Genomic DNA, 15,458 nt, shown 5'->3' on the forward strand with positions numbered 1-15,458 from the left:
GTTTTGTTCCTATCCGCCATATATTGATTCCTTGGTGCGTCAATTACTTAAAATCAATCGATAATATATAAGGGAGCTATATCTAAATCTCAACCGATTTTTACGAAACTTGGCACACATCATTCTGGACTAAATTCAGTACGCTATGCCAAATTTCGTGCAAATCGAAAGATATATGTGGAATTTGGTGCACCATTTACATTAAATCGGACGAAAATATATAAGGGAGCTATATCTAAATCTGGACCGATTTTCACGAAACATCATTGTAGGCTCAATTCAGTACGCTATGCCAGATTTCGTGCAAATCGAAAGACATATAGGGACTTTGGTGTACCAGTTACCTTAAATCGGACGAAAAAATATATGGGAGCTATATCTAAATCTGAACCGATTTTTTTCAACTTCAATAGTGTTCGTCCTTCGGCCAAACAAATGAGCTGTGCCAAATTTCATCCAAATCGGATTATAAATGCGACCTGTACTTTGTTTACAATTTAACACGGACGGACATGCATAAATCGACTTAGAAAGTTATTCTATGCATACTCTCAAAAGGAACTATGGGTCTATCTCGTTTCCTTTTACCTGTTACAAACATATGCACAAAGACATAATACCATGTACCACAGTGTGGTGAAGGGTATAAATATAATATAGGTTGCAGAATGGCATGTGTATGGATCCATTTTCATGTTAGGATTCATCTGTTGAATATACCCAAAGTGTTGAGGAGTATCATATAGCCGGCACGTCCGACTTTACTACTTTCCTTCCAGATTTTTAATATTTGTAACCGTCTGACACAAGAAAGAGGAGCTATTGATCTATAATCGGTCAAAAGCATGTAAATTTCGCGAAATATTACCCAGGCTACTACTGCTAGAATGTTTGGTATTGATATTTAAGATATAATGGTATAATGGTGATATTAAGATATAGTGGCTTATAAAAATAATGTTTTCATTTGCAGACCTAAATTTATATTGAAACAAATGCATGTTGGGGTGGGAGACTATGTCGCTGTTGCGTCTAGCAATGTCTGTCTGCATTCATTGCCCTTAAACCTGTAAGTGAATACAAATAAAAACGGGTGCTGCCATCCGGCCGAATGGCCAATCTGCAACGTTTAAAGAATCCTGTTTTGGTCCATCACGACACTAAAGCTAAAAATAAAGCTTAAGAATTAGAATTAGAAATTTTTTAAATCATTTCATAGCATTCACGAATTGCAAAACTCGTCTTGCAAAACTAGTAAAGTGACAATGCAATTCTATTCGTTTCTTGAGTACCACAGTTCTGTTCTATTTCATCCACTGTCGTCCTCTTTCTTTCTTCAGCTTGTTCGCTTCAAAAAAATCCTGGAAAAAGGATGGCAACAGACAAATATTTCGATAACATAGTTTGTGGCTCAGTCTGATCCGTGTGTGTGTATATAAAGAAGTGTTGTTCTTGGCCTCATCACATTCATAGTTCGGCAGCGGATAAGTCTGTATTCCTTCTTGATTAAATTGAATTCGTAAAAAATTACAATGGGTGGTAAGTATAGTAAAATATTTAGACATTATGTTGAGATGTTGAGAAAAAAGCAAAGCAATCAGTGAAAAAATATTCTTGAAAAAGTACAGTTTAAAAGTGCAGTTTTGTGAAAAAATATTATTTAAAAAAATAGAATAAAATGTTAAATCATTGAAAAGAATTTCCACGCTACGTTACTTGTTGCTAAAATGTTCCTTACGAACAATAATGCATCGGATGGTTTGTCAAAATATATATATAAATCAAAGCTTTGGATGATTATTGATAACACATTCCTAGGAAAATCGAATGGTTCAAAAAAAAAATTTCGTTTGGGATGATTCGTGAAAACATGATCAGAAAAAATATGATTTAAATGGCCCGTGATTTTTTTAATCCAACCTTGATATTACCCGTAAAAAATATCCTTTAAAAAATTCAAACTTCGCATGGTACATGAAAAATTATTTTTTTATAAACCACTCTATCAAAAATCTAAAAAAAAACAATATATTTTTATTACGTTCTCATTTCAGTTAAAATTCATGTCATAGCCACTATTTGTGTTATGACAATAACGGTGATAATTGCCACACCGACTACCCCCTCCACCAATGATGATGACTCGCAATTAATCGCCATAACCCAGAGTTTGAAAGACTTTGGAACTCTACTCTACTGGCAAATGATAAGAAATAGTCAAGAAAAAAATATTATATTTTCACCATTCTCAGTTGAGACCAGTCTGGCCATGATTCGTATGGGTGCTGAAAACGGACAGCTGGGGAAATTGACCGTGCTTTACGTTTAAAACTTGACAATGCCGAAATGTTTGCCAACTATTTCGAAAGGACCCTTTCGAGATATGAAAATAGTGATTACCTACAAATGGCCAATAAAATATATGCAAAGGAAAATTTAGAAATCCGCGATCAATTCAATGAGTTGCTTACGAAACATTTCTTAACGACGGCAGAAAATGTGAATTTTACAGAAAATATTAAGGCGGCTGAGACAATCAACTCGTGGGCTGCCGCAAAAACCAATCACTTGATTAAGGACCTTGTCAGAGCCGATGATTTGAATGAGCAAACTGAATTGGTACTGCTCAGTGCAATTTATTTCAAAGGCGAATGGGCCCAGGGATTTCGGGAGCAAGACACACGCCAACAAAAATTCTATATTGATGCAGTGCGCAGCGTTAATGTGGACATGATGCATACGATGGGAAGATTCCGTTATGGCAAAATTGACGAATTGAAAGCTACCGCTTTGGAAATGCCTTACAAAGATTCCGATCTTTATATGCTTGTAATTTTGCCGGATTCTCGTGATGGTTTAGATGACCTAGGAACGATGTTGGCATCATATGGTCTACAAAAAATAAGAAGTAATATGTCGGAGATAATGGTTGAAGTGAAAATGCCAAAATTTAAAGCTGAATACAAAATTAATTTGATACCGATTTTACAAAGGGTAAATGCGATGAGCTATTGCATAAATGAATCAATTTTCGATGTTGTATATAATTATTATTTTTTTTTAATTTGCAGTTGGGTATCGAGAGTTTGTTCACTAATTTTGCAGATTTGGGAAATGTTTTAAATTCATCAGAAAAAATTAAAGTGTCGAGCGTTGTGCACAAGGCATTTATCGAAGTCAACGAAAGGGGCACTGAGGGTGCTGCAGCTTCAGGTATGTATTAAAATCCACGCTTGTATGTGTCCTGAAAAAATGTTCTTTAAAAAAATCACGCATTTGATTGCTTTTAAAAAATATTCTCCTTTATATGGTCCTTATAAAAAAAGTTTTTTCTAAAAATACACGCTAGTACAAAAATATGTATGTATATATATCTTCAATCAAAAATGGCACATTAACTAAATTGAATTCTGGCAGATCAGATGAATCGATAGCACTGCATACATATATATTTATTTATTGCTCATTAATAATAATTTGAAATATTAAAATTTGTATGGTCTCAAAAATTTTAGGTCTAGGTGTGTCTGCTCTATCTACAAGTGTTCTGCCATCACTTGTGGTCAAATTTGTGGCTGATCATGGCTTCTTCTATAAAATAATGAATAGAAATGGCATTGAATTCTTTGAAGGATCGCAAAGTGATTTTAGGTATAAATAAAGAACAACAACAAAATAAATAAAAATATTACCCACCAATAATAAATAGTGGCGTTGAAATTCCGAAATACAATCAACTTTGTTTTTATTGGGAAATTTGCGGCATACGGTTTCGATCCGTACGATCGAATCCTCATACTAACTATACTAATAAAATAGTAAAGTCAAATGAAACGGCTGAAGATGGAATCTTGAAATTTGAGGTGAGGGCCATTTATAGTCCAAAGATGTCAGATAAGGAAGTTCTACTAGAACGGCACGAAAAGTACTAAAATGTACCATTTGTATTTGGCGAACCGGTAAAGCGAAACTCTTAAAATTGGAATGAGCGTCACTGATGTAGTGTGTTTTATTCTCGAAATTTTGTCTGTAAGTATCTGAAAAGTACTAAAATGTACTAAATTTGGTAAAATTTCGTAAATTTGGAATGCGCATCTAGGTTGAGAAATAGGATCGATATAATGAATTGGTTCTAGAAGAGTGTACTGATGTATACAAAAAGTACTAAACAATACTAAATTTGGAACAATTTTAATTTGGAGTACAGAATGGAGCTGGAATCCTGAAATTTTAAATTAATATTACCGTCGAAGTGGAGGAATGCGATATGTAGGTAGTTTTGGAAATTTGTACTTATGTGTACGCAAAAGTACTAAATGGTATTACATTTGATACAAATAAGGTAAAGTCGGAAAAACACGAGGAGTTTGGTACACCGATTTCAATGAAATTTAGTACAAAACATTCTATACTCAATTGAATACGATATGCAATATATCGTAAAAATCGAACAACCATAGGCTTTTTGGTGCAATATTTACTTAAAATTGGAGAAAAATATATATGGGAGCTATATCCAAATCTGAACCGATTTTTACGAAATTTGGCACACATGATTATTGACTGCATATATCATACGGTATACCAAATTTCGTCTTAATCGGAAAAACCTTGGGAGATTAGTGCACCTTTCACATAAAATCGGATCAAAATATATATGGGAGCTATGTCTAAATCTGCTCCGATTTCTACAAAACTTAGTACAAAACATTCTAGACTCAATTGAATACGCTATGCAAAATTTCGTGAAAATCGAACTAACATAGCCTCTTTGGTGCACTATTTATTGAAAATCGGAAAAAAATATATATGAACCAATTTCATCGGAACTTGGCACATATAAGTTTAAACTCAATTTAATACTCTATGGATAATTTCGTGGAAATCCCAATATATAGGTCTTTGGTGCCAAGATGATGTCAGAGTAGCAATTAATACGCTGAAGAAGAATAAATCAGCAGATGGCGTTGGATTACCATTGGACCATAGAGGACAAGGTTATCATGCGTGCTGTGTGAACGACTGAACCCAATGGTCAATGACATTATTGGACTATACCAATGCGGCTTCAGATCTTGCAAATTCACCATTGACCAGATTTTCACTCTGCGCCAAATCCTGGAAAAAAAACCCACGAAAAACACATCGACACATTCCACCTATTCTTCGACTATAAAGCCGCATTCGACAGCCCTATCCGTTCAGAAGTGCTTAAAGCCATGTCTGCGTTTGGCATTCCTGCAAAATTAATTCGGCTATGCATGATAACTTTAACTGGCACAAGGTCAGTAGTTAATCGGTCAGTTTAATACTGAACACGGATTCCGACAAAGTGGTAATTTGTCGTGTGATCTCTGTAACATCTTGCTGGAAAAGGTCAGACTATGCATGATAATTTTAGCTGGCACAAGGCCAGCAGTTAATCGGAAATGAACTATCGGAGCCCATTTAATACCGAACGTGGATTCCGACAAAGTGGCAGTTTGCCGTGTGATCTTTGTAACATCTTGCTTGAAAAGGTCATACGAGAGGCATAGGTGAACAGAAATGGCACTCTGTACACCAAACAACACATGCCATTGGACTACGCCGATGACATCGATATAATGAGTCGAACATTGCGAGCGGTAACAGTCACTTTTGAACAAATTGAGAAGGAATGTGACAAAGTGGGTCTGGCAGTAAATGTCGAGAAGACCAAGCTGATAGTATTAACGCGCAAGACGTCCAATAGACTCGGACCAACTGTGGAACTTGAGAAGTACAGCTTCGAATTACTTAAAGATTTTATATACCTTGGTACCGCTATAAAGAAAACTAAAAACAGCAGTTTTGAAATTCGGAAAAGGATAATGTTGGCCAACAGATGCTACTATGGTCTAAGTAAGCAGTTTAGAAACAAGGTCACCTCCCGCCAGACCAAAGTCACACTCTTCCAAACGACGATGCTGGTATAAAGGGACTGAATCATGGGTATTTTTGCAAGCAGATGAGGTAGCTCTTGGAGTGTTTGAGAGATAAATTCTCAGGAAGATTTATGGGCCGATCTGCGTAGACGGTGAATATCGCCGTCGAATGAACCATGAACTGTACCATATTTTCTCGACAATCGACAAAGTCAGTTATATCGAGCTACAGCGACTACGTTGGTTAGGCCATGTTGTGAGAATGGACGAAGATGCCCCAGGTCAAAAGGCATGTAAGAGCGAGCCAAGAGGAAGGCCACGAATCTGATGGAAAGATCAAGTAAAAGACAACATTTCGGAAAATGATATTTCAAGACCGACACGCTTGGAAATCTATTTAAGCTCGGCTTATGGAACAACCTTTCTGTCATAAGCCAGCTAAGTAAGTAAGTAAGTTCAAAATGTCATCTCAATCGTATAAACTTTGGGTTCGACCTTGGACCATATAAATTAATTAGACAAATTTCATCTGGATGCATAAATCGACTCAGAAAGCGATTCTATGCATATTCTAAAATTTTTTTGTTTTTATTTTTGTGCGATCGCAAGTCTTTGATCGATTGAATTCCAAGCCTATTTTATTGTACTGGTTGGGTTGGGGTTCATATTTAGTATGATCCACTGTGATACTGAAGATCTTAACTTATCATAGAACTTCATAGAAACGATCGGTATGGGACACTATTTTACCAGGTATAATATTGTTTATTTTCGAACACTGACTACCAGTCACTATTTCCTGAAGTAAATAGCAAGCGTATACATTTCATGTCGGTGGTGGGCAGTGGTCGTTGCCTATGTCGTTGTTGCCTCCAGAAATATTTGTCGAAGAAATGATGCCTTCATTAACCTTGAACCTGAGCCTATATAAAAATTAAAACGAATGCTGCCAGTCGGCCAACCTGCAACGTTTACAGAATCCTGTTTTTGTTCAAAACGAAATTAAAGCTAAAAATATAGATCCCCTTGATTGTTGACTCTGTCCCGTAGACATTTGTGTAGACATATATTAATTTTCATAGCTTACAAGAAAAAAACTCGTCTTGCTAAACTAGTAAAGTGGCAATGGCAATTGTTGAGTATCACAGTCCTATTCTATTTCATACGTTGTCGTCCTCTTTCTTCCTTTGGTTTGTTCACTTCAAACAAATCCTAGAAGTAGGAAGGTAGTCTGTCTGTGGTTTAGTCTGATGCGTGTTTGTGTGTATATAATGAAGCGTTGTTCTTGTCTCATCACATTCAAAGACTGTCCGCTGTCAAAATGCCCCGCGCTGCGTTAATCATTTACAATACAAAAATGGTTCTTGAAAAAATATTAATACAAAAATCTACTTTCATATCATTTAAAAAAAATCCAATCTTGGTATGATCCTCAAAAAAAAAAAAAAAAAAAAAAACAAATTTTTACAAAATCTAACATTTTGAACAGTCTAATGGAAGAATATTCTGCGCTTTGCGTGGCCCATGAAAAAATATTCTTTGAATAATTTACGATTGGGATTATCCATGAAAATATATTCTTAAACCAGTGAGCGGAGCAGTATAGTCGGACGGGGCCGACCATATGAAACCCTACACAACCTCCAAGAAAATATACTTTTTTTTTGGTTCTACATTCTGAGCTGGGGCAATATTCCGCTATATTTGCACTCTTTTGACCGACAAGAGGTCAAGAAATATTACTAATATTTCAAATGGTCCTTCTGATTACTTGTCCAAATTCCCTTCACCGTGGGTTGTGTTACGATGTTCGGCTTATAATTGAGGCCTATAGGTAAATTAAAAAAAAACAAAGTTTTCCATCCACTTCATCCCAAAATTATAATCTGATCAGCACCAAAATTATAGGCGTTGTCGTTGATCATAACCGGAACCTCATGGAACACTTCAAAGCGACCAGCGCTATATTTCCGCCCTAAAGTGTGGTAATGGGTTACTAAATAATAACTGAATACGTAAGCACCTGTAAATATTTAAGTGTAACTCCCACATCCGAGCACATACGACAATATAATTGGCATCAATTTGAAGGCCAACCACTCCTCTTGGTTATACTATCAACTTCTCGGGTCTATATCCTTCGGGAGTAAATATATACGTTATAGAATACAATTTTTGTAATTTTTCACACAAAAGTCAGGTTCCATTTGACTCGCAAAATATTGACCGATCTTTATCAAAAACAGGCATGCTGTCTTTGGCTGGATCCCCTTCGCGATGTTTGCCCCCCTTGGAGCGACCAGCATACCTGATAAAATAGTGTCTTCATTGGGCAGAACCCATCCTACATGCAAAATTGGTCCATAATTGTGGACTGTATCGTGTTTGCAAATTATAATGAACAGACGGACGGACGGACGGACACACATGTCTAGATCGACTCAGCTAGTCGAGAAATGACGATCGGTATACTTAAGGGAACCCCCTCCCCCATTCTTGATTTTAATTTTTCAAGATTTTCAATGGGCCTGTAAATCTATACCGTTGCTTGTTAAGGTTTGTAACTTTGCACATATATATTTGAAGATTTAAAAAAAAAGAAAAATAATTTACAAAAAAAATTGTTATTGTTTTGTTGTTGTTTTTTGTAATTAAAGAAAATTCCTTATTTTTGATGTCGGGCATGATAACTCATCACTGGAACATCGGAATCCGAAAATTCCAACGGTGTTAGAAAGAGTGCATGTCTGGTTCTGGTATGAACTAGGATTATTGACTTCGCTCTAAAATTAACAAAATGGTGGACCATTGAAAAAATATTTTTGGAAAATCGCCGATTTTTTTACCAAAAACCAATTTACAAAATAAGGATGATCTTCACCGATTGGCTTTATCCTTGTTCATACGAGGGCTATACACTCCCAGAGAAACGTTGCAAAATTTGGAACCGATTGGATTATTAGTTTTTGAGTTATCGTGCCCGCCATTCGCAAAAAAATGTTTAGAGAAAAACGCGTTTAAAGTTTGAGAAGCCCTTCAGCCGTCACTTGATGCTGACACAATAAATCGGATATATCTTCAAGAGTTCTTGAGATTTTTACTTGAAATTTTGTAGAGACATTCTTTAATCAGTGTAGATTCGAATTATATCAACAAAAATTTTGACCCCTAGAATATATATATATATATATATATATATATATATATTCGTCCGATTTAAGGTAAATGTTGTACCAAAGTCCCTTAATATCTTTAGGTTAGAACGAAATTTAGCACAGCGTAATGAATTAGGTCTAGAATGATGTGTACTTAGTTTCGTAAAAATCGGTTCAGATTTAGATACAGTTTCTATATCTGACCAAATGAAGAATTTAGTATCGGTTGCAGAATGACATGTTTATGGATCCAATTTCATTTTACTGGTTCTATAAAAATGCGACGTCTGTTAGGATTCATCTGTTGAGTATACCTAAAGTGGTGAAGGGTATCATATAGTCTGCCCCGTCCGACTTTACTACTTTCCTTACTGGTTTTAATTGGTTCAAATAACTATCTGGATAGCACATTTAATTTCGCCCGATTCCATCTTAATGGTCCTACAAAGATTCTATGTCAGTTCTATCTACAGGATATTAACATCTCTTGTATGTACCCAAAGTGGTGAAGGGTATCATATAATCGGCCCCGTCCGACTTTTGAGCTTTTCTTACTGGTTTTTTAAATAATTATAACAAATTTTTCATTCCGGTTGCAACAACTCGAAATATTAACGGGAGAATCCATTATTCACAAGAATAAAATTCTGTAAAGATATCGAAATTTGACGTTATAGTATAGCTACCACATAACGGTAACCACAAAATTCGGTATTTTAAGCAAATTTTCCAAACGAAATTGTTTATACAAGGGCTACTATATATACATATATATATGTATATTTCTCTCCTAATAATAAAAATGCGATTATATATCATCAAAGATGTTTTTATTGTCTTTCGAAGTATTCTCCAGCAGGATGAATACAATTTTATTTTTTCAGTGTGTGTTTAAAATTCACTTTGTGATCCTTCAAAGAATTCAATGCCATCACTGTTCACAATCTTATAGATGAAGCCATGATCCACGACAAATTGATAAATATATACAGGCGGAAAAGGCAGAGTTTCGGGAGCAACAACAGAACCTAAAAATATAGGAATTTGATATTTTATAAAAAAGCATGTTCAGTTAAATCTACATATAATCAAAATAATTTTCCAATGACTCAGGCATTGAAAAAATATTGAAATTATTTATGCAAGGTCCAACAAAGACATATTTTTTTCAGGGACCTAGACGAGCATGACTTTTTGATATACATACCTGTCGATGCAGCAGCCTTAGTGCCCTTTTCGTTAACTTCAATAAATGCCTTATGCAAAACTTTCGTCACTTCAAGTCTTTCTGATGAGTTGGTCATTTCTTCCAATTCCGCATCCTTGGAGAACATGCGTTCTATACCCAACTGCAGATAAAAAAAAAAATATATATATATATATATATATAACATAAAATATCTATTTGAATTATTAAATTAATTGAAATAGTTAATCATATTTACGCTTTTTAAAGTCTCTTTCAATTCAATTGTGTATTCAGTTTTAAATTTAGGCATTTTCACGGTAACTTTTTCCACAGCCATGTTATCTCTTAATTCTTGTAGGGAATATGACTGCAATTTGATTCTCAGATCTTCTAAACCATCACGAGAATTCGGCAAAATTACAAGCATATAAAGATCGGAATTTTTGTAAGGCATTTCTAAAGCGGTAGCATCCAATTGGTCTATTTTGCCATAACGGTATTCTCCATAAGTGTGCATCATTTCCACTTCAACGCTATTTGTGGCATCCACATAGAATTTTTGTGGGCGTGTGCCTTCTTCGGGGAATGCGTATTCCCATTCACCTTTGAAATATATTGCATTGAGCAATACCAATCGTGTTTCTGCACTCAAATCATCGCCACTCATAAGATCTTTAATCAATTGATTGGTTTTTGTGGCAACCCACGAATTGATTGTCTCAGCTGCTTTAATATTTTCGGTAAAATTCACATTTTCTGCGGAGGCGTAGAAATGTTCGGCGAGCAATTTATTGAATTCATCGCGGAGTTCTAAGTCATCCGTTATATATATTTTATTGGCCATTTGTAGAAAATCACTATTCTGATAGATTGAAAGTATCTTTTCGAAAGAGTTGGCCAACTTTTCGACATCGTTATATTTTAAATGTAGAGCATTGTCAATTTCTGCGGCTGTTTGTCCTGTAGCACCCAAACGCAGCATTGCCAGATTGGTCTCAATTGAGAATGGTGAAAATAGAATGTTTTTCTGTTCACTACGTTTTGCTATTTGCGAGTAGAGTAGAGTTCCAAAGTCTTCCAAACTCTTGGATAGATCCCTTAATTGCGAGTCATCAACGTTGACGAGAGGGGTTGTTGGTGTGGCAACTATCACCGTTACTGCCATAACACAAATTGTGGCTATGAAATGAGTATTAACTGAAATGAGAACGTAATAATAATTTAATTATATGAAAATATATTTTATTCAATACACAACAATAATGTGAATTTATTATTTAAAGAATATTTTGTAAATGGCCATCCCAAGGGGGAATTTTAAAGTATTTTTTCGCGGACCATCCCAATCGCATATTTATTTTTTTTTTTCACAGACCATTCCAAACATATTTTTACTTAGTGCTTTTTTAAAACAATTTTTTTTAATCTATATTTTCTACAGACCATTTCAGGCGTGAATTTGTTAAGGTATTTGTCTTCATGGATCATCCCGACCGTATATTATTAAACTAGTATTTTTTCCTTGGACCATCCAAAGAGTATCATATTTTTTGCAGACCCTTCAAAATCTGAATTTTTTACGAACATATTTTTTGCGTACAACCGCCATATTTTGTATAGGTTGCCTTTTACGGATAATTCGAAGCGTTCATTTTGTAATAGATTATTTTTTACACAAATCATCCGTAGGATTCTACTTTTTTAAAAAATATTTTTTTTCGCGGACCATCCCAAGAGAGAATTTTTTAATGGATTGATTTTCACGGACCTTCCGCAGCCACGAACCTTCTTGGGCCATCCAAGGAGTAGAATATTTTTCCGCAGACCGTCCCAAGCGCAGATTTTTTTTTAAATTTGTTTTTCATGGACCATCTGAAAGTTTGATTTTCAATAGTAGATTTTTAATGGATTGCTTATAACGGATTATTCAAAGCTTGGATTTTTGAATCAATATTTTTCAGACCATTTCAAGCCTGTATTTCTTAAAGAATATATTTTCATGGATCATTCCTTCCGTATAATATTAAAAGACTATTTTTTCATGGGCCAACCACACTAAAATATTTTTTCATGGACCAATCTTTGAATTTTTAAAAGAATTGTCCCATCGGCGGACAATGCCATACAATCCCCACTAATAAATAATTATTTTTAATAAAAACAACAAACTGGGATTCAGCCTGACTATTATGCAAAAACAGAATATTTGTTCGCGAATTATCCCAAACCTTAGTTTTTTAAAGAATATTTTTAAACTGACCATCCGAAGTGTAGATTTTTCAAGAATACGTTTTACGGGTCATCCCAAGCGTACATTTTTAACCATATTTTTTTGGATCATCCAAATCTTGCATTTTGTTGAAAAATATTTTTTTCGCGGATCACCTCAAGCGTGGATTTTTTGAAAAATAGTTTTTCATGGACCATCCGTAGCGTAGATTTGTATAAGAATATATTTTCATGGACCATTCAAAGCATTGAATTATATAATGAATGAATATATGTTTAATGAGTAATATGGCGCGGGTATCTTTGTCAATTATAAACGTTTTTATACCCTACACAACTATGTTTTCAGGGTATTATAGCTTTGTGCAGCCCCAAGAGTTTGTAACGCCAATGAAGACCCCTATTGTTTTTGGAAAAGATCGGTTAATATTTAGGGGATGAAATGGACCAAAAACTTTATTTTTGGATGATTTTCTGGTCGCTCCGGAGGCTCCACACCGCGAATTTTTGCATGGAGAAGGGGATTGAGCCAAAGAATAAGCATGCCTCTTTTGATAAAGATCGGTCAATATTTAGCGGGTCAAATGGACCCTGACTTTTGTGTGAAAATGACAAAATTTGTGTTCTATGGCGTCAATACTTGCCCCTGAAGGACCTAGACCCGAAAAGTTGATAGTATGTTCAAGAGGAGTGGTTGACCTTTAAATTGATACCAATTATATGGTTGTATGTACTCAGATGTGGGAGTTACACTTAAATATTTACAGGTGTTTACGTATTCGGGCATTATTTAGTAACCCAAAACCACACTGGAGGGCGGAAATATAGCGTTGATCGCTTTGATCGCGTTGATCCATGAGATTCCAGTTATGGTCAAGGGTGATAATCAGATAATAATTTTGGGATGAAGTAACTTTTTGTTTTTTTTTTTTTTGAGTCAATCTATAGGCCACAGTTGAAGGTCCAACAGTTGTGTAGGGTATTATATGGTCGGCCCGTCCGACTATACTGCTCCGCTCACTAGTTTTAACTCTTTATTTCTTTTAAATAATATTTTTCATAACCGAATCGTATACTTTGTAAAGATTTTTTCAATGATTTACGAAGCGTGGCTATTTTCTCAACATCTCAATATTGTTTATAAATCGTTCACTATACTTACCACCCATTGCAATTGTTTACGAATTCGATTTAACCAAGAAAGAATACAGTCTTATCCGCAGTCGGACTGTGAATGTGATGAGGCAAAAACAACGCTTCTATATATACACACATACGGATCAGACTGGGCCACAGACTGACTGAGATATCGAAATGTTTGTCTGCTGTCTTGCTTTCGGGATTTGTTTGAAGCGAACACACCAAAGGTAGAAAGAAGAGGACAATGGGTGAAATAGAACAAAACTATGGTACTCAAAAATAAATGGGAATTCAGTGCAACTTAACTAGTTGCAAAACCAGATTTTCTTTCTTGAATAAAATATGAAAATTGAGAAAATATTGCATAGACACACACAAATGTCTACATAGCAGAGTCAACAACCAAAGAGAATCACAGTTCATAAACTTTATTTTTAACCTTCGGTTCGTTTGGTGAACAAAACAGGATTCTTTAAGCGTTGCAGATTGACTGGCCGGCCGGCCGTCCTGCAGTATTGATTCTTACTTTTAATTCAGGTTCAAGTTCAAGGGCAATGAATGCACTAATTCATTCCTTCGACGAACATTTCTAGACGCAGCAACGACGTAGCCCACCCCACCAAATTATTTTTTTCACAGACCACTAGCCACCGCCCCGAAATGGAAACCTGTTATTGAGCATTCGTATCAGATTTTAGTTCAGGGAATAGTCATTGGTAGTCAGTGTTCGAAAATAAACAGTATGGTACCTTGTAAACTAGTATCCTATACCGACCGTTGCATTGAAGGTCTATGATAAATTAAGACTATCAACATCACAGTGAATCAAAAAACGTTCGGGCGCAGGCAAAAGAACAAAATTTGATCAATAAATAATTTATATATTTTTTTCAAAATAGATTATTTTTATTCGTATTCAAAGTAATTCTTCTCTCATATGCCAGTCATATTTCCAAATTCTCGCAATATTTCGTTTTTTCTGCTTAATCGTGGGAAACGATTTTCTTTTTTCAGTTGTGGGAAGAGAAAAAATATGATAAATGTTTTTTTTTTACCAAAAACTCACTCATGATCACCGGACATAGAATCGACATAAAATTTTATATTGATCAAGAATATAATACATATATACCTTACAAAGCGGAATGACCAAGTTTAATATTGACCATAATCGGAATTTCATGTAAAATTTCATAGTAATCAGCGCGTGATTTGCTCCCTCTAGTGTGGTAATGGTAATACTAATTAATATCAGAATAGTTAGACCCTTTTTAATAATTAAGTGTAATTCCCACGTCCAAGTACATACATCACTATAATGGGTGTCAATTTTAAGCTGGGGTCCGGACACTGGCTACGTCGTTGATCAAGAGAGATAGGAAACGCCGAGGAAAATAAAGTTTTTGATTCATTTGGTCCCCAACATTTTTACCATTTATTACCAAACACAGTCGGGATTTTCTTTGACCAAAACTGGTCCTACAAGCTCTTATAATTATGATAAAGTCACTATTTTTTCCAAAAAATGTAAACATTTCATTAATATTACAACTATTTCCCTACTTCGATGTACTTTGGGACTATTTGGCCTCATTTTTCGTCTCTCTTTTCTCTCTTTAAACAAATGAACTCTTCCAAAAAAGAAAAAAAACGCCACAACCACCATTCGCCTGGCTGTGTTTTAATTCTGAATTGAATGAAATTTGACACAGCTCATTTATTTGGCGCAAGGACAAACCCTATTGAAATTGGGAAAAATCGGTTAAGATTTACATATAGCTCTCATATATAATTACGTCCGATTTTATGTAAATGGTGCACGAACCCCCCAAACATTGG

At 35.1% G+C, this 15,458-nt stretch overlaps 1 protein-coding gene and 1 pseudogene across 1 annotated transcript; one reads left to right on the plus strand and one right to left on the minus strand.

The window, feature by feature from the left end:
• Positions 1 to 1,532: 1,532 nt before the first annotated feature.
• LOC133329447 (antichymotrypsin-2-like) lies at positions 1,533 to 3,661 on the plus strand (annotated as a pseudogene).
• A 6,291-nt stretch (positions 3,662 to 9,952) lies between these two features.
• LOC133329448 (serine protease inhibitor 42Dd-like) lies at positions 9,953 to 13,648 on the minus strand. Its single transcript, XM_061537921.1, has 4 exons — positions 13,642 to 13,648; positions 10,507 to 11,447; positions 10,248 to 10,410; positions 9,953 to 10,089 (listed from the first exon to the last, which is right to left on the minus strand). Exons 1-4 carry the CDS (start codon positions 13,646 to 13,648, stop codon positions 9,953 to 9,955), a joined length of 1,248 nt encoding a protein of 415 aa, XP_061393905.1.
• Between the last annotated feature and the right edge of the window lie 1,810 nt (positions 13,649 to 15,458).

Source organism: Musca vetustissima, unplaced genomic scaffold (assembly GCF_032173495.1).
Source record: "Musca vetustissima isolate MV318-11 ecotype Yass unplaced genomic scaffold, APGP_CSIRO_Mvet_v1 utg978, whole genome shotgun sequence".
Taxonomy (NCBI): domain Eukaryota; kingdom Metazoa; phylum Arthropoda; class Insecta; order Diptera; family Muscidae; genus Musca; species Musca vetustissima.